This window comes from Polypterus senegalus, chromosome 16, assembly GCF_016835505.1.
Source record: "Polypterus senegalus isolate Bchr_013 chromosome 16, ASM1683550v1, whole genome shotgun sequence".
In the NCBI taxonomy this organism is placed as follows: domain Eukaryota; kingdom Metazoa; phylum Chordata; class Cladistia; order Polypteriformes; family Polypteridae; genus Polypterus; species Polypterus senegalus.
In genome coordinates, this window is record NC_053169.1 from 40,767,469 (window position 1) to 40,789,313 (window position 21,845).

The 21,845-nt window shown below is 32.5% G+C and overlaps 1 protein-coding gene across 1 annotated transcript in view; it reads right to left on the minus strand.

Annotated features, from left to right (window-relative positions):
* msh2 (mutS homolog 2 (E. coli)) overlaps window positions 1-21,845 on the minus strand; it is a 79,229-nt gene that overhangs the window by 17,700 nt on the left and 39,684 nt on the right. The window contains exons 8-9 of the mRNA XM_039739017.1: window positions 10,908-11,017; window positions 9,309-9,342 (exon numbers count right to left, since the gene is read on the minus strand). Of these exons, the coding sequence (XP_039594951.1) occupies window positions 9,309-9,342; window positions 10,908-11,017 (144 nt within the window). The remainder of the gene's footprint in view (window positions 1-9,308; window positions 9,343-10,907; window positions 11,018-21,845) is intronic.

Consider the following 21,845-nt stretch of genomic DNA (forward strand, 5'->3'; position numbering starts at 1 on the left):
AATTATGGGAATTTGGGTGGGGGAATTTTATTTTTTGGGTTTGGGGATAAAAAGGGTTAAAAATATGGTTTGGGGGGAAATTTTTTAAAATAAAAGGGGGGGTTATAATTTTTTAATTTGTGGTATAATAAAATATTTTATTGTTTTATAAAAAGGGGGGAAAAAATATGTAAATAAAAAAAATGTTTTTTTGTTGGGGTTTTTAAAAAAGAAATGGGAGTTTTAATAAATAAAAAGGGGTGATTAAAAATTTTTAACCCCTTTAAAAAAAAATACCTGTGATGCCATATATAAATTTATGGGGGTTTGTAAGAATTTAAAAAGGCAGGGTTTTTTGTTTCCCCGGGTGGAGGGGTGGGGGGTATTTGGGGGCAGGGTTTTTTTAAAAAGGGGTAATGGGGAGGGGGGTTTGTTTTGTGGGGTGTGGGGAATGGGGGATTGGGGGTTGGCCCCCCCCGGGTTTGTGTTTTGGGAAGGGAGGGCCCCCTTTAAGTGGGGGCAAATTTTTGGGGGAAAAAATTGTATTAATATTTTAAAAAATATTTTTAACAAATTAATATAAATTTTTAGGGAAAAATAATATGCCCCTGGGGGGGTTAAAAAAGGGGGGCATTTGGGATTTGGGGGCGGGGGTGGGGGTTGTTGTTGGTTTTGGTGTGGTGTGGGTTGGGGGGTGTGGGGGTGGGTGGGGTTTTGGGGTTGGGTTTTTGATTGGGTCTTAATGAAATTTGTGATGAGAAAAAAAGGGTGGGTTTTGGATATTTTTTTAAAAATAAAAAAATAAAGAAATTATATAATATTTGGGGGGGATTTTATTAAGGGGGGGGAAAAGTAAAAAAAAAGGGTGGGAAGGATAAAAATAAAGGGGGAATATAAAATATTATTAATTTTGTATAAAAAAAAAAAATTTATTTTATAATAATTTTTATAAATTAATATATATATAAAATATATATATATATATATATATATATTATATATTTATATATATTAAAAATATTATATTATATATTATAAAAAAATATAATATTTATTCACAAAAATTATATTAAATCACCACATTTTTTATTTTAAAACACCCCAAAAATTTTTTTTAAAAAATTTTTATTTTATATATTATTATATAAAAAAATATATTATATATAAAATTATTATATATAACACACAATTATTTATTACACACATATATATATATTTTATAAAATAATATATATATAAAATAAAATATATATTATATTTTACTTTATAATATATTATACACACAACATTATATATAAAAATTTTATATATACACACATAAAAATATATATTTTTATATAATATACAACATAAAATATATATAAATTTTTTATATAATATAATAATATATATATATATAAAATAATATATATATATATATATATATATATATATATATATTATATAAAAATATATATATTAATATAAAAATATAAACACATACATTAAATACAATAATATATATATACACATACATATATATAAAACATATACATATATATATAACAAACAAACACATACATTTTTTATTTTTATCACTACACAAATTTTTAACACATACATTTCATAAAAAATAACACAAACAAAAAATTTGGGGAAAAAAATCCCCTTTAAATTTTGGAAAAAATTTTTCCCCTTTTAAAAAAACATTTAACCTTAGTCAAAATTTAAACCGGGAAACACAAATGGTTTTTAAAAATGGTTTTTAATTTTGGAAAAAAAAAAACCAAAACCCACAGGCCCCGAAAAGTTGCCCAAAAAAACCTAACCCTTGGGGGGTTATAAAGGGGCATTTTAGCCACCCCCCAGGCCCTGAAGCCACATTTTAAAAAAAAAAACATTAAAATTTGGTGCCTCCAGAGGGAAAAAATAAAGCTAGGGCATCTCCAAAATCCAAAGAAACAGAAAAAATGAAAGAATAAGGATTCTATCAGTTTAGGAAAAAAAAAGATTTAAAAGCTTTTGGGATCCAAAACAACCACGTGAAGCATTTCCCCAAATACAAAAACTCTTGAATTCCCCGGGGGGGGAAAAAAATTTACCCAAAACAAAGGGGACTCTGAAGGTAAAAGCCCCAGGACCGAAAAAAACGCAGGCCTCACCCTAAATTTTAAGGTCGGTTCCGCTCCACCTGAAAAGACTGACAAAAACCCCCCAGGGACAAGAACAAACCACACAAAAACCCCTCAATTTTGGGTAAAAACCAAATTTAAGACTTTTGGGGGGAAAAAAAAACCTTGTATGGGTGAGAAAAATTAACTTTTTTGGAAACAAATGCCGTTTTCATCTAAAAAGGGAACCCCTTTCGAAAAAGAAAATCATTAAAGTAAAATTGGTGGTTATTTTGATGGGGGGGTTTTGGTTCAGGACCAATTTTAAAGGGCCAAATTTATTCCCAAAAAAACCCCCTCTTTTAACCGTTTGGGATCTTTTGGGTTAAAGGAAATGAACCCAAAAAACCCCGCAAACCCCCCTTTTCAAAAAAAAAAGAAACTTTGGAGGGCCTAGTCAAACCCACAATCAATTAATTTCAACCCAAAAAATTCATCTAAAAACCCTCAAAAAACTAATTACAAAAATTCTCATAAAATCCAAAAAATCTTAACTTAAAACTACTTCCAAAAACTTATTGCATTTTTTAATTCAAACATTATTATTCAAAATTTTAAACACCCTTATTTATTTTTTTTTTCCCAAATAAAAAAACCATCATTTTAAACTTATTTTTATTTATTAAATTTATATTTACATTTAAATTTTTTAAAAAAAATTTTTTTACAAACATAAAAAAATAAAAATAAACAAATATTTTTCAAATTTTTTTATTATATAAAATACTATTATACTATTATTAATATATATATATATATACATCATTAATATATCATATATATATATATATACATTTATATATATATAATATATATAATATACATTAATATAATATAAAAATTTTATATAAAAATTAATATAATATATATATATATATATAATATATAATAATATACATATAAAAAATATACATTATACTATATAATAATTATAAATATAATATTATAAAATTTTATTATTTATAAAATATATTATACAAAATATATTATTTTATTACATTTTTAATTAATATAAAAATATTATATAAAATTATATATATAATATTAATTAACATAATATATACAAAATATACATAACATAATTTAATATATATAATAATAATAATAATACATATATATAATACAAATATATAATACATACATATATATACAAAAATATATAATACATAATATTTTTTTTACATACATAATATATATATATATATATAAAAAAAACAAACAAAAATTAATATAACCCTAATAACAACAAATTTTAAACCCCCTTTTTTAAAAATTTTTTCCCCCAAAACTTTTAAATTAAAAACTTTTATTTTTTAAAAAACAAATTAAAATAAAAATTACCCTTAAAACTTAAAATATACATTTCCATTATTAAAACCAAAGTTATATTATACCCCAAAAAAAATTAATTAATTTTTAATTATACCCCAAAATTTCCCCCCTAAACCCAAATTTTTAAAATTCCAAAATTTTTCATTTCAATTAAAAACCAATAATTTTATAACCTTTTTCCCCAAAATACAAACCAATTTTATTTTCCCTATTTAAAATTTTTTTTTTAATTTTTAATTTAAAAACACTTTTTTCAAAATACTCCCCCCTCTTTTATTATAAACAAAAAACATAAATTATAACAATTAATAAAATAATTTTTAAAAAACATTTTCATAAATTTTTTAAAAAAATTATACAAAAAACAAAAACCCAAAAAGTCCACAAATTTAAACCTTTTTTATGGAAAAAACCCATTTTGTAAAACGGAACCCCTTTTTTTAAACCAATTTTTTCATTTTTAAAATTTTTTTTGGCCCCAAAATAATCAATTTGATTTTACTTATTTACAAATTTATGCTTAATGAGTAGAAAAAAAAGAATAATGGAAAAGAACCCCTAAAACATTGGTTTTGAGTTACTTTTTGTTCCCAGTTTATAAAAAAAAAAAAAATTCAGATAAAAAGCCCAAAAAATAAAAAAAATTTTTTCAACCTAGCCCACCTTTTTTGAATTCTTTTTTAACCCCTCCTTTCTAGTTTCCCAGGGGAAAGGGGGGTTCTAAAAATTTTGGGGTTTTACCCAAAATTTAACAAAAAAAAAGGTTGAAAAACCTTTTTCAAGAAAAAAAAGGACAAGGGGAATTTCAAAAAAAAATTTGTCTAAGACTATGGGGGTTTAATTTTTCTTAAAATATTTGGGAAATATTCCTTTTTTCCGCATTTAAGACCCCCAAATTTTGAACAAAAAAGCTTACCTTAACAAAAATTCCCCAAAAAAATTAATTTTTTAAAACTGCTTTTCATTATTTAAATACTAAAAAATTTGAAAAAAAAAACCCCAAAAGAACAACATTAAATTTTAAAAAAAAAACCTATCTACTGTTAAAAAACGAAAAATCTTTTTGGCCCTTCCTAATTTTTTAAAAAAATCTCTTCTTTTGCCCCCCCTTTTCCCCCAAAAATTACCCTGTTGTTTCAAATGCCTGAAAATTACTTTTGGGTTCCAGACCTATTGAAAAAAAAGGCTTTTTAAAGGGGAAAAACCAAAACCAGAAAACTTTCAAGGTTCAGTTATTTTGGTTTCCGTTTATTTAAAAAAAAATTACGGTACCTTCAAAAAAAGGGGAAGTCAATTATTGATGATGAAGCACGTATTTCTTAAGTGACATTTTACTGCTTTATCTTAGTGGTCTCAATTCTTAAGGTTCCTCACCCTTAATTGTTTATTTCAATCTTAAACCGCTGCAATCAGCGTTTTTAATGGCTCACTAATAATCAATAAGATGCAAACGACAAAGAAGCCTGTAGCTCTCCATCTAACTTATTTCCATTTATACCTATGTGGGTTCATCATGCATGATTTAGTTTAATAAAAACACATAAGAGAAAAATGTGACAGACTGAAAATTATCTGTTTTAGGCTTCAAATCATTTGGATGATTTAATGGAAAGGAACAAAATCTATGCTATAAGAACATTCCACTGCTGATTAACATTAAATAAATAAATAAATTAAAATTAAATAAAATCTGAGATTGGCAAGGTTTGGTATCTAATTAAGCAATTGGGTTGGAATGAAAACCTGTAGCCACTGTAGCCTTCCAAGACCCTGATATAGATGCACAAAACACACATTTTTTATGAATGTATTTATTTATTTCCTCTATTGTTATTTGTACTCAGATTGCTGTGGACTGCTTATAAATCAATCATCTTGCAAATGAACATAAACACTTTTTATGTGCCACTTTAACATTTGGTTTGTTTTATTTATCACAACATAACCATCACCCGTTCTGAAAACTGTTACTTTCAATTATAATCAATTGATTTATGTGACATGGGATGGTAATTCGTTCGAGCGCCTCAAAAAATGCTGTGAACACGTTATCAGAGTTCTGCTTGCACTGATAGTTTTGAAAGCACAAAGCACACAAGGATCTGATTTTCACGGGGATCTGAATTTTTCACAACACAGTTGCTTCAAGGAGTCTGCCACTGAAGCATGCATGCTCAGTGTAGGCAAAGGTTTACAGTCATATGCATTTTTTGGGCATTTCAGCATGGATAAGGATTTTTCCATAAATTATGCAAAAACTCCAGCGTGAACAGAGATAACTTTTGCTTAAGAACGCATTGTTTAAATGGAAATGTAGCAGTGTGGACTAGCCTGACATCTCAAATCCATTTCAAGATATCTAAAAATGCTGAAACAAAAATAGAAAGGAAGTCCCATTGCAAACATATGCAATTTTAAATGAAGCAATTTGAGATATCTTGAATTGCACTTTGACATTTCTCATAAAGCCTACAAAAATAATTTTCAAGATATCTTGAATCACATTTAAGATACTATATCGTTAACTGAATGTGAGCTATTTCTAAATGAGCTGGATATCATTTTCAAGATATGCTGAAATCTAACTTTGCTATCTTAAAATGCACTTAAGATATCTTAAAACAGTAATTCCAAGATATCTTTAATGCATGTACATATAAACTAGAATGCATATAGAAGTACTGCATCTGTAAATGCCAATTCTGCTTACCATTATCACATTGCTCAAATAATGTGGGAGTGTATTTTGTGTGTGCTCATCTCTTAATACTTTCTTCATTCAATTATTTGTATACTTAATCAACCCAATACAAGAACTATGCAGAAAGCCTTTCATCAGTGATTTTGGTGATATGTAAATGTAAGTCACCAAAATAACAGTTAAGAATTTTATTTTTAGTTTTAAAATCATAATTATTTTTTGAATAGAGGGAAAAATCAAAGCTTTAATGAGAAGTTCAATATTTTCAATTGAAAAGCATTTCTTCACAGTCATGGTATATAAAGTATGCTATGTGAAATTTCACTCTAAAGTAAACCACATTTTAAATATATATATAAAAAAAAAAGAAATATCCTGCTCCTGCATTTTATAATAGAGCTAATGAACTCTGAGATCCCATTATAAAGAAAAGCCTTAAAACCTACTGTATACATCCATTTTCAGGTCAAAAATAATACAGAGTATTGATCTGTGTCTTGAGATTACAAACAAATTGCTAAACAGTTTATCAATGTTATTTTACAAAAACAAACCGCTGTTGTGAGATTCTGCCACTTCAAATGGTGACAAGTTGTGTTTTTCCTCTGCACTGTTACAGCACCAGGAAGACAGTCGAGGGACACTACTTGGCTCAGGGGGCCACAGATTCAATTGTGAAAGTCATCACTAAGCACTGTTATGGTCATTATTAAATGTTGATGGCAAAACATGAAATTGTTATTCTTGTTCTGTAGATAACTAGACGATGATTGAAAAAGAGCACATGCCTACCCCAATAAGCACTGGATACAAGGTAGGAACAATTCCTAGACTGGCTGCTAGTTCATAAAAGGGCAAGCACAGATAGACCAAACACACACAGGGACCATTTTAGCAATGGAAATCCACCCAACACTAGAAGCATTTGGATAGTGAGAGGAAACCAGAGCACCCAGGGGGAACATGCAAATTCCACACAGATGTGAACACCAGTCTTTTTAACTACAAGACAATAGTGATAGAACTGCACCACCTTGTCGTTCAATAAGTACAACAACGAAGTCCAATGCAAGCAGACTAATGGACAAGAAACATACTAAGAAAGCAGTACTAAGAATCTGTAATTAAATAATTTCTAGTTTCTTTTCATCACAAGGATGCCTTATAAACGTGGAAAGCATGTTTTCATAACCTGAACATTTTCCACTTAAAACTTACTAAATACATCCAATTTGAAGGTTTTTTCATTTAGATTTGGGCCTTGGTTAACCTATAGCCTATTGTAAACTGCAAGAACACACATGTTATTTTAGAACATATCACTTTAGAGCACAGTTTCAAGTGGCAAATATAAACTATGAATATGAATAAATAACCTTAACTTGTACTTAGTGAAAAATAGAAGTTGTGAAAATAAGAGAATAAAAATGTACTTTTAATAATAAATTGTACATTCTTTATATGGGCTGAGCTTCACAAATCCTCATAATACAATTACTAGCAGGAAAAAAAATGTATCCACATTATAAAGTGACAACCTATATAGGCAAAATTATTTTAAAAGATAAGAGCTTCATACACCGTCAAAAAAGTATTATCAGCAACCTGAAAATGTCAGGCAGCCTTTGGTAGTTTAATAGGGCAGATCTAATAAGGCAGTAGGCTGATCAGAATTAAGTTAACACTGCAGAGAGATGACATTTTGTATTATTATTCAGCAGTGTACAGACTTTGAACCCCCCGAAAAAAGCCTGCATTCAATTAACATTGTAATCTGAACAGCAAGTAGACAGTGTAAAGTAGCCATTTACAACTAGTTATCAGCAAAAAACATATTTGGAGCATAAGTACCCAAATTCCTTAGACTTATCTCAGTAATAACATAGGTCTTTTAAAAAAATCTAAAACCAGCATTTTATTTTAAGCCTGTAATATAAGTACCAGTGCAAATAACATTACACTTACATTATTTTACAAAATAAATATCCTTCATACTTAAGTAAAGGCAGGTTAATGTCAATATCTGAAACGTAATGAAATATGTTGTAGTTTAGTCTCATGAACAAGAAGTCTGAAGATCCCATGAGTTAAACAAAGACAAAAGAGAAACTGCTTCTGAAAATGGATGAACACTTGAAAGTATCCTATTATATGTAGCATTGCAGCCCACTCATGTAGAAAAAATTAATTTGATAAAAAGATCCTTATTTACAGGGCCTGCAATTTTTTTCTTATCATTCTGTGGATGACTTCTGTAGCCTTCTAAAGTCTTTAGAAAACATGGCTTAATGTTTCTTTATGAACACTTAGCCGAAAAGTGTTGAGCAATCTAAGAAGCCTATACTCAGAAATATTTTTTTAATAACTATACCAGAATACCTGCAACAAGCAGAGTGACATTGACAGACTGTGGTTGGGTCAGATTGACTCACTTGAGCCAATAACTCGAGAACAAATGCTGTTTGGGTGATAGCACATAAACATCTGGACTTTCAGCTTACTTTCTTTCTCCGAGCTGTAAACAGTGGAGTGTAGTCTTCCTGCATGTGCAACTAAACAATGACATCTGCTGGATGACCACAAAATTTCATCTCATCAACTAGAAAGCTTGTACTATGTAAACTATAAGCTGTGAACAGCTTCACATCTTATTCAATATATAGCTAATTAAGCAAGTATGTGCAGATCATGTGTGAAACGATGCTAATGCCAGTGACATTTAAACATGTCCTACTCCTGTCTTAAAGGTATATTAATACAGTAGTAAATATTTGTGAAGTTCAGACATGCTCACTGCTTTTATAATAATTTCATTTTTTTCTTCCAACATACTTAAACATTAGATTAAAAAGCTTGAATTGAACTATCCATTTCATATGTACCATTAATTTACAATAATTGCTAGACTCCCAATTGTATACAAATCTATGACTTTACTTTAAATTTGACATTGACTACAAATGCAAACCTCTCTCTTTCAAAAGTATTAATAAACCCAGTAATGTTTGTGGGCAACAAACATGGTTTATTAGGATATACAACTTACAAAGGCAGCTAAATAATTTACGCCTATTTGGGCTATTTACACGTTTTTGCCTATTCATTTTACAGTCTGGTTTCAGAAGGGATAAATCTACCTGACTTACTCAAACATATGATTATGTACTTAGCAAGCTTTAACTGCAAGCAATAATAAATATCATGTTATGTGGTTAAAGTAGATTTCCATGGTTTTGACTTCTTAGGACTTCCAGAAAGCTGCCGCACTTTTTCAAACAGTTGTAAAAATTATCAACCTAACATAATACTGATATTACTGTATTTCAATTATGCTATAAATATGTAAAATCCATCACACTGTAGTACTGTAACATAATTCAGTGTGCAAGTCTGGTCAGCTGCAGTGATGGTATTGCCACCACAGATAACACTAACTGGCTGGGTTATGGAAGGTCTACTTTAGCTCAGCTGTTTACGTCTCTTGTGTGTACAGTTCGCAGCAGAACTACAAGTGAATCAGCCTAGATGGAATGGGGAGTGGGAGAAAAGTGACAGTGAATTATACCAGTGAATGAATGTTGGCCACAACGTTGTCAAAAACATGGATATCCTTTGCAAAGGACTGCAAATTTAGGTGATGGAGAGTGTAACGGTGCTTAATTTGTAAACTTTTTATAAAACTGCAATAGTTTAAAATCTGCAAGCATATCCCAGTACAGGAATTCGTCAGAAATTAAAATGATACTGTCCCAACTAGGTACAAAAGTTCCTCTTTAGCTCAGTTTGTGTGCCACCTCTACAGCAGAACAATGAGCTAAAGGTGGTCACAGAATAAGCTTAATGGAAGTCGGATTGGACAAATTTCATTATTATGCTAAATACACACAAATTAATAATACTACAAATAAATAATGCCTTTATTGCCGGCTAAATAGAAATACTATGCTCCACAATCATCACGGCAAACAACATTAATGATAGGATGGCATGTGCAAGACTTTGAAAAGCTAGTTCATGTATTGGTATCAAGCAGAATTCAAAATAATGCTTTTTTACTTACGATAAATGTTTATATTTGGAAACAGCATGACTGAAAATATGAAGTTCACATGCTCAACAGATGTATTTCTTTTAGTCATCTTGATATGATCAGTTTCAGAGTGATATCTGTCTGTCTGTCATGATGTAAACTTGTATGCTGTAAATGGCGACTCCAAAATGATTCCCTCAGTCCAAATGAAAATGCTAAATATCTACTGATTTTGAACAGAACTATTCCAGTAGATTTTGCTTCACATAGACAAGCTACGTACAATGTAGTTATGCAGAGGTTCATACAAGTCTCAAACAACTATCAATTTTCTCATGCTATACCTGGGAATAAAACAAATAAAATGCTCCACCAACAGTTAGGCAATATTAGGCCAATCATGGAATATGATGTGCATACTTACTAAAACCCAGTAGATCTTTCTTTTAACTGAATGAGTGGGTGGCATTAAATTGAAGTACTTATGCTAGTATTTGTAGAGCAGAAACTAAAAAGCCATCATCCTCCGCACAAAATTAAGTTACATTTTGTTGTGTATGACATTTTTTTCTTCACTGCTAAAAGTACAAATTTTAGGCTTAACCTATAAGTATTACAGTACTTTTTTTGCTCAATTTGAAAAGCAAAATAATTAGAACTGGCAGACCCCTTGCACCTAGGAAAGAAAGGCTAAAGACTTGGCGGAGACTCCCACCTGATTCATGTCCAGCGTTGTCTCGATCATCTCTTGATATTTGTTGAAATCATTGATGAGGTCGTTCAGCGAGGAGACGAAAGCAGCATGCAGAAGCATCTGGTGTTTTCCTAGTATGAAAGTAAGATTATGGCAAATTAATGCCATGTGGGGAAAAAACTATGAAATTCTGCTAGAAGACAAAATGAAATACTGGGAGACAAGAATTTTGTTTAACTTGTTATTTATTTATTTTTTTAATGATCAGCAAGATAAGATAGGAGGTCATTGGGTATCCAAGCCCTATCTAAGTACATTTAAATAGTTCAAAAATCTCATTCAAATGTAATCAAAAGCAGATTATCTGTGAAGTAGAAGTAATGCACACCAGTTAATGGCTATTAATGGCTATATATGAAACAGAAGAATCATTATTATTGTGCCAGAAGTTCATCAAGCGTAGATCATGAATGCATATTAAATGAGAAAAGTTGCTGCTCATTATGCAATTATTGATTGCTGCTTACACAACTGCATTGTATTATTCAGAATAAATCTGTAAACAGTTCGGACTAGAGGCTATGACACTGGGCTTGAAATGATAAATCAATAATTTAATCTTTGCTAGTGACCAACTGTACATAACTGAGAAAACATCATGTCTGTTCCCCAGTACAAATACACGGCTGTGCGCCAAAATCTGTACTTGAAAAATAACATGATGTTCACTACAGAAAGCCATTGTATAATATTGTTTTGTTGGATTGTACCAATACAATTGCATCAAAAATTTAATGTACCATAAAAGTGGGGTTGTCAAAAGTATCAAAATATCAGGTCAGGTTGGGGAGCATACACTGGTACAGCACATTACTGCACCCACAACATGATGAAACAGCTCGGTATCCTGGTTGGCAACGCCCCAGGCAGACACACAGTCTAGTCCCACCCTCTGGAATTGACCATCTACCTGCCGCAACCAAGTGTTGTGGGTATCCACTTGGCCTGGTCCAGCCTCTCAGGTCCTCAGCAACGAGGATCTTGCAAGCCTCATCACCCTCAGGGAATCATGCTACATGTTCATAATGCCATAACTGATGCTCCCTCACAATGCAGTTAATGTGCCTCATTTGGTACTCCATGAGCAACCACACATTCAACAGCCTACATTGCGAAAGAACTTCCAGTTTGCTCTGGCTTTGGGCATTTGCACCTCATAGGCTAACAATGGGCACAGCTAAAGATCCAGCCCCATTTCCACTGACTCACAGATGTTGATAACAGAAACTTCAGCAGTGTTGGAACTTCCACCAGTTGCTTGATTTACAAAAAACAACAACTAAAGGGGTGAACACAACTAATTTAGCCAAACACTTGAAGGACCAACACACAAGTCAATGCAAATATTTTAAGAAGTAGATATCTTCTTAATAAATTACAGAAACAATCAGTGTAAGCTTCAAGTAGAGGTTGGACATTTGTTGTTTGTTTACATGTTAAAATGCTTTTTGCATTCAGCTGAATTGTTCACTCATTAAGACAGGGGCATGGAATTATTTTTACCTGCGGGTCAGTATTATTTGTTGTGTTCATTCAGGGCAGCACTCTCCATTACTAGGGTACTGTAACTATCTTGATTTTTAAACTCCTGCCACAAAGTGTGCTGCTATACCACATTATTTTATCATGTGCAATTGAAAAATATTTCACATTTTCTATATTATGCAAGGAGCCATTACTTTCAGTGCTCAATTGCAAAACAATGGCACTACTCCTCCGCATACTTTAAAGTTGTTTACTTTTTATTGTTTACAGAACTTTACTCTTACCTTTTACAAAAGACAGCACTACTTGAAGTATTTGCATTTAACACCTTTTTTATGCATATTTAATGCATTCAGAATTGCAATTTATTTAAATACATTTTTACTGACTTACATTACATACTATATTGGGTATTTAAAATGGAATTTCATTAATTTTCTTTGTATTCTATCGAAGCTTGAAATTTCACATTGTGACAACCAGGCATAAAACTATGAGCAACAGACAATGACAGCACTTGTGTCTGTCAAAGCTCTATCAGATGTACATATTTATGTTTCTGGTAATCTCTTACACTGGTACATTACAGGTATTTAAAAAGAAATCTACCAAGGATCACAGGATTAAAGAGGAAAAAGTTACAGAACTTCTTCCAAAATTCATTAGCACATACCATCTTATTAAATGGCTAGGACTATAATGGGTTTGAGTCTATTGCATTACATCTGCTTCACAGACAATATGCTAATTCTGTTGTAAATTCCTTTACTGTTGCCAGAAATAAAGATGTTTTATCTTGAACTGCTGAGCAAAGAAATATTGAAGTTGACATTTTCAATGAAAAACTCCAATGAATAAATGCACATGAAACACTGATATTTGTTGCCAGCAACCGTCATTCTTCAAAATAGGTGTTTTTAAGTAAAACTGGCATGGCCTAAGACAACAAATCAAATGAGATATAATACTAGAAGATCATCCACCATAAGCCTGCAATACCTAATTGTGTATTTGTTCCATCATCTATACGAATAAAAGGCCAAAGCACGGACTGACTGACTCACTCACTCACCTCAATCACTTACTCACCACTAATTCTCCAACTTCCCGTGTAGGTAGAAGGCTGAAATTTGGCAGGCTCATTCCTTACAGCTTACTTACAAAAGTTGCGCAGGTTTCATTTCGAAGTTCTACGCGTAATGGTCATAACTGGAAGGTATTTTTCTCCATTTACTGTGATGGAGTTGAGCTCGAAAGCCGTGGGGGGGCAGAGTTTCGTGTGACATCATCACGCCTCCCACGTAATCACGTGAACTGACTGTCAACGCAGTGCATAGAAAACCAGGAAGACCTCCAAAAAGCGCTGAAGAAAACATACATTATATAATTGAGAAGGCAGCGAAACAATAAGAAGCGAGCGAGTGACATATACTACCATATTCATGAGTGCTGCTACTTCGGAAAGAAAGCAAGGTGTAAACCTAAACTTTAAATTAAGTTCATAAGACAGGCTGCCGCTGGCGTTTCTCATGCCCACGGGTAATGTGGGATACAAGTTTAATGAGAGGACGCAGGATATAAACGACAGTTTTGATCACTTTGTAACGGTTAAAATTGCAGGTGAAGGGTGTGCTTATGCAAATTCCGAGAGACTGTGTTTGTGGGGGATTGACAGTTAAGGCGGGTGGGAGAGTCATGTCATCATCTCCCCTCCCATTTACCTCATTTCGCTCTGAGCTGAGCTCGGCGGCGAACGCCGTCTTCCGAAGCAACTTCGTCACACTGCCACCAAATACTCAGAGAAAAATCCACAAGTTAATACACACGCTGGCTCTAGAGTTTCTCCACACTGAATCCTCCAGGCACTACTTACGAAAGGTTACATTGACAATCGTGTTACGCTATTTTTAAAATCTTTCCTTTTCTTAGCACAAGCACAGCTGAGAAGCTTCGATGCATGTGCTCCATAACGCGTTAAAAAATAATGCATTTGATCACACTTTGCATTATAAGCAAAGGGGAACTTCTGTCAATGCATGATTTCCTGGTACACGGATTACATTGATCAGAGCATTTTACCCTCGCACCCCCTTGGTTTGAGAAGAAGTATGAAAAAATATGAGGTTAACACAGAAAAACAGATCACCAATTGAAGCTTTATGAATAATCGATTCGCCATCAATAATTGTTTTGGTAAAGCCATACTCAATGTAATCCTCCTTCCATTTTATAATTTTTCCGCCACTAGCCATGATTAAATGAACGGTAAAAAGTAAGAGCGAGGGTGACTTATTTAGGCAGGCATATATAAGACAGCAACACTCATGACAATGTCAATCATGTTACGTTATTATTAAAATGTTTCCTTTTCCTTTTTCATTACTTCTTTAACACACTACTTCTCCGCTGCGAGGCGCGGGTATTTTGCTATATATACTGTATTCAGGAATTTGAGTCTCAAAGTTCTCATTCCACAGATCACTGCTATTCTTCTGTTGAGTTTAATGTCTGCAGGTCTTACTGAGATCAGCTTGGACGACACGATACTCAATTTTTCAACCATTGAGTGCTTTTCTTGAAACTTTTAAAGGTTACCAGAAACATATTCTGTATAGTCTTGGAAAATGCTGTTCACACACAGGACTTCACTTTGGCAACTACTGCAGCTGCTGCCTTTTTGACCTAAAGCATGAGGCCTTAGATGAAACTTGACATCTTTCCTTACCAATTGTGTCCAACAACAGGTCCTACAGCTGACAACAAGAACATTTTATAGCCACAGTTCCTTGACATTGTCTCCACTAAAAAGCTCTTTGAGGAGTTAGTTGATTTCTGTCTGAACACAGGCTTCCACTAGTTGTTTCTAGCATACTCCCACTACTTTTCTGGATTTTTCAAATCTGTCCAGCAGTTATTCTCCATTAAGTGAAAAGTGCTGATCAGTTGATCTTTGTTTATGTGACTTTTTAGAACATATGTCCTTAGATGAGACAACACAATCGCAATATTAATCATCTATCTTTGTGAACTGGTACTGTGACACCAGGTACACTAAAGAGAAGCCTTGTGCTTGAAAATGGTGCCTGAAATGACTAACAAGAGTGTACGTCTCAGTTTTGTCATTAATGAACTACTTTAGTGAAGTAAAACAATGGATGAGTAATGTTTGTGTTCAAATAACCAAACAATGTTATTTTAGATAATGATATTTATGTGAAAAGAATGCCAATACTGAAAACTCAATACAAAAGGCTTAAATTTTAGCTTATCTGAATCTACTCATAATTTAGATATCATCTTTGACAATGATTGTACCTAGTCAAATTTCCTAAATTTCCATAACCTATATTTTACTGCTTAAATGTATCAGGAAAATTAAGGTGATTTCTTAACTTGCATGATCTTAAAAACAAAAATCATTAATTATGCTTCAACAGACCTCACTCTTGTAACACATCATTGTCATACTGATTAAAGAAATCGCTTACTACCCTACATTTAAAACAAATTAAAAAAGCAAGAATCAAAACTACAGTAAGTACAAGTACTGAATATACTAACTTAGCCACTTTGCTTGCTTCCAATTAACTTAAAAGAAATTTTAAACTTCTCCTTTTTACATATAAAGTTGTTAAAGGTTTAGCCTCACCAAATTAGGTGCATACCTTAAAGAAAAGGAAAAGGTAATCATCAATATTTCAGGAATTTACTGCTGGCAGGGGGAATTGATGCGTCTTGGGCATGACATGTTTCTTGGCATGTCAGACAACAGGGATTTTGATATGCCAATGGCAGGAAACTGGGAGAGGTAAATTCTTATTTCACACACCTTCTTTCCCGCACTTTATGTCCACTATCTTATTCTGACAATTTACTGGCTGATCTTTTCTTGGTGTTTGGAAAAGTGTTATTGGTGATGAAAGTCATAATGTGAAAGGATTTCACCTCAAAACACAAGCTTATTAGATTTTAACTGAGTGCGAACACTCTCTTAATCAGACGCAACACTTTAAACTTACTTGAGCCACAATCCCTTTCAGCTAAACCATTAATTAGTTTAGAAATTTTGATGATCAACACAATCAATGGCATCTTTTTGTTTTGCGCAGAATAGACATCTTTTATAAGCAAATGGGGACCAATCAGCCTTTCAAGATTATTTGGTTAGCTATTAGCTATCCTCCCCTATTATCTCATGTAAATATTTTTTTAAAACTTGAGTTAACAGTTAGCATGAGTTAGCAGTTTGTTCAAGCAGTGGTTCAATCTTAAATGCATTCTCCTTAATTTCCACTGATATCTGGGAGTACACGATTTGCTATTTATCTGAAATAATTATGCTGAATCTCTTTTATCAGTGCCTATGAGATAATTACTAACTTCTCTGCTCAAGACTGAAAAGGTTCAATTCCCTGAGCCTGCCACAGTAGGACATGCACTTGAATATTAGGTTATAGTTGGTTGTTCTGGTTCTCAGGACAGTTTATGATGTTGCTATGTCTTTTTGAAGCATGATAACCAGAGCTGCACAAAGTAGTTAAGATGCAGCCTTGAAAGTGCATTACATTGTCTGAGCTAAAATCCCTTACTTTATTAGATTAGATAAACGATATCAATCCTAAGGAGAAATTCACACATATATTCATATATAAAATCAACTGTTTTACAATATAACCTAACATTTACCTTTTTAATTGCTTCTGCACATTAATTTAATGATGAGATTATTGCATGAATGAAGATGGTGCTTCTTGTAAGACAGTATTTCACAAGATATTTTATATTAATTAAACTTTCTCTTTTTGCCTATATGCAGCACTTTCATGTTTCTTCAAGAAAATGCATTTTGCAAGTGTTCCCTTCCTAGACTCTGAATTCAATCTCTGTCTTTCTGAATTGTGTTTACTGCCTCCTTGGTATATGTCATCCCAAGTTTATCACCTATGTCATTAATATAAATTCGAGAAAATAATGATCCAAAGACAGACACCTAAGTAACTCTTATTTGTACTTTTTGACTCTTGTCAATTAACTTGAAATCAATGTTTCAAGTTACTTTTGATGTCAATAGCTTCTAATTTCAGAATTAACCTTGGGTGTGGAATTATATCAAAGACTGGATGAAAGCTAAAATAAATTATATATCTCTTTTGTCTACTACTCCAGTTGACTGTTCAAAATGGTCTAACAGATTGGTATGTTAAGATTTTCTTATAAACATATAAAAAAAACTAACAGTTACACAGACAAAGGAAAAAACACAACATTTACTTCAAACAATCTTCAACATAGGGCAAAGCATTAGCTGCTTGAAAATTTGCATACAAGAAGGGAACATGATTTCAACCGGGAAAAAAAAAATTGTACACATTTTTGCACCATGCACCTTGTTACAGGAGCTATCTTCTATTTAAAAGAATTACACTGGGAATAAAAAAATATATATGATGGCACTGACATTTCTTATGCTCACACTCAAGATGATCTCTGATTAGCTATCCTGATTGATGGAGTGAGTGCCATTCAAATCACTAAGCATAGATGATTCAGACATATTAATTATAATAGAAAAAAAATACAAGATGAATATCTTGGGCTGCTTTAGCTGGTTAATCACTTAAAGGACGGTCATGTATTCTTATTATAGATGATGAACTCAAGAACCTTAAAATTACAAGGTGTAATACGAATTTTCTTAGAAGAAAGTGGTGTGGGAGGACAAATTGCATAAAAAAACATTCTAAAGTAGGAGGCTTATTCATATGTGCAGTTTTTTACTTGTTACTTTTTTTACTGTCATGTCTATCCGTACTAGCTCAGCATCAAAGGAAGATGGGAAAGAAGACATAGTGTCATGTCATAGAGAAGATAGTGGCAAACATAAAACATAGAATTTCCATTAAATAGGGTATCAAATTGGAAAAATACTTCAAGAAAAAAAATTAACCTCACTGTTCATGAAAAAACCTGTATCAACAAAACGGCAAAAAGCAGGCATGCTTGGTGGATATGACTACAGATAAAGCAAGGAGACATGAGCGATATCAGTTTCACAAAGCAGTAAAATATGCATTAAGTCTAAGAGAATTAAGACTTGTATTGTTAAAACATTATTTATAATACAAACAAAAACACAATTCAAGCAAATAAGGCAACTACATTCCAGCTACTTTTATTCAAAATATTTTTCTGTAAAATAAAATCGCAATGCCATAGGAAGTAAAAGGGAAAGCAAACTTGTAAACCTTTTAATGTACCAGGCTATGACTTTTATTTATAACATTTTTTGAAAATGTAACTTTTGCAGTTAAATCCAATTCAAAAACATAATTCACATTGAGCAAAATGCAGGCTGCTGAGCAATTAGGATTAAAATAAGAGGGTCAAATATGATTCGATTATGTTTACCATAGACCTATACAGATACTGTGTCAAAATAATCAAAAAGTATTAGTGATGCTTAAAACATGTGCATCTGTTGAAGAATTAGCATAGAAATACTCCCATTATTATAAATAGGAAAAGCAAAAAGTTAAAAAGATACTTGAAAAATGCAGTACATCCCCATCACTATATTGCATGGTTAACCACATTTTAAAAAACAGGGTTCATACGGATCGACTCTAGCAAGCACAAATACCATACCTACTGTGTATTATAAAGCATTCAGCTAGTCTCTTCGTTGTTACGGATGTATACATGATGAAAGTATCAAATATTTAAAACTATTATTGGAGAAAAACAGGTACTCATATTTAAAAGGTTTTTCCTTCTCAGTAGGACAGACACCCCAATACAATCCCCATCACTTGAAGTAATTTTTAAAGGCAGTGGTGCAAAACCCTGATGTATTTAAATAATTTTGTTTTGTGACATATTCAGCAAGTTTAAATGCACCCAGTTATTTTTACTTCCCAAAAATGGTATCATTGCACATTTTGAAAATGAAGAATCTTCTATTCAGAATCATGCTACAATATTTACATATTCCAAGGTTGCCAGTATCATCATTACCACCAGTTTAACAGCCATTTTCCAGGTTTACTCAGGTTATCTGATTGACCACCAAATCTTTTTCCTTTGCTCTCAATAGTCATGGACATCCCTTGTGGTGAGACACATTTTTATTGTGTCTTTCAAGACCACCTCAAACTACTACTTCTTTGGACTCTCTCTGGGCTCTATCCACTGCACCTCCATTTTTGGTACTTCTCTACACCCAAATCATCATCTGTCATTCGAATAACTGAACATGCTCAAACCATCTTCATATGATTCTCCTCAACACCATTACTTACTCCCAACACTGTTGCCACACATATCAAACACATCAAGATATGCAGTCACCGTTTTACACCTAGTGCCCTTTTTACCTCAGCATATTCCCTTGGTCTTTCACTTCTAAACTAGCTTTCCATTTTGGTATCCTCTCCTTCAATTCCATTTCACTTTATGTGATGAAAATGAGATCATAGGCATACAAGAGTTCCCACTGAAGTTCTTAAAACACTTATCTGGTCATCTCCAGACAGAGGAGCAGCAGCTTCAGCGACAGACTTCTGTCACTGCCCTGCTCCACTGACAGACTGAGGAGATCGTTCCTCCCCCACACTATGCCATTCTGCAGTTCTACCTGGGGGGGAAAAAAGTTAACATTATGCAAAGTTATTGTCTGTTATACCTGCATTTTTATCACTCTTTAATTGAATATTGTTTTTAATCAGTGTGCTGCTGCTGGAGTATGTGAATTTCCCCTCGGGATTAATAAAGTATCTATCAACTCCATCATTATCGCAAAAAGTAACATATTCAGAATAGAACTCTGGTAAAGGCTCGCCTTCACCTCAAAACTTTTAATGTGCCCACCTGCTGCCCTGACCATTGCTCGTACTTCTTCATACATTGACATCACCATGAAAAGTAGCCATTCATCCACCTGTCTTTCTCAATTTCCACTTCACCACCTCTCAAAGTGGCATGTCAAATAAATACAAAATGCATAACGAAGCTTCTTTCCCTTTATCAGATTGTTTTCCAGTATAAACCTGATAAAGGTCACATCTGTTATTCCTTTATCAGGAAAGAGATCAAACTGCATTACATGAACTTTTACTTGATCCCAGACTCTTTTCTCTAGCATTCTTTCAAATGCCTTTATTACCTGCTCTAGCTGAATTGCTCATATTACCCACACTCTGATGGATCATCCCTTATTGGAATAAACATGTGCCATTTCTAAGCTTTAGGAAAACGTCTTTCACTCAAAATCATATAGGTCTATCAACCAGTCAAACCCCAGAATTCCTACAGCTTTCAATATTTCCAGTTGGACTCACTGGTATTACTTCACTTCACATTTCTGCAGTCATAAGAAGTACTTACGAATGCTTTAAAATTAATTCATCTTTTTTGTTCAATGTCTCCTGACTCACCAGTATAAAAGGAAAAAAAAAACATTCAATGTATCACTCAACATGTCTTGACGTCAAGTTATTCAAGATAACAAAAATTCATTTTAGGCCATTTGTGGACCATATTTTGTACAGGAAAATACATCCTTATGACAAATAGTAAGCCAATAGGTGTCTTCAGCAGAAATAATCAGGTTATGCATACTACAATAGTTAACCCCAGAGGCTTACCCCACCTAATGAGATTTGAGGGGTCAAAGTTACTCCTTTTATAAAACTTTGAAAAAATTGGGATTGCTAATATAGGAGATCTAGCCCTCTAAAAGATCTCTATCAGAGGCAGAAAAATGACACATTTCTAGCAGATGTAAGGATATTTGTCTTTTAAACAATTAAACTGAGCCAAAAATTTCAATAGCTCAAATATCAGACAACTATTTCTTATTACTTTATGAAATTTTACCTCATGAAGTAAATTATATTTACTGTATGAAAACCTAATCCAATTACTATTAGTTCCCTTCAGTATTTTTCTAGCAGTTCACTTAGACTCCTTTTCCTTAGCTTCTCACACCCTGCAAACTGTTTTTCAAACATTTAGCGTTACTTCATGTTACTTCCTTATAAATCACCCTTTCACCTTCTACCTATTTCCCCTGACACTCCTTACAGTACCGTCTCTTTCCCACAATGTTCATATCTAAAAAACATAAGCAGTGTAAAATTTTAGCAAAGACAATTATATCAATTACCCAGCAATGTCTGCAGTTTAATACAAGATGTTATAATAAATAAAAAAAAGATGTTAAAAGAGAGAAAGATTAATAGAAATGGCACTATACAAATTAGAGGTTTTTATTTGTCCCAAGGGGAAATTTAGCTTTTAAAGGAACTGAAGAATTATAGAAATATTATAAAAAACCACCACCTCCCTTCAAATATACACAAGAACTACAAAAAAAAAAAAAAAAAAAACACAACTGAATTGGCTAATGATATGAAA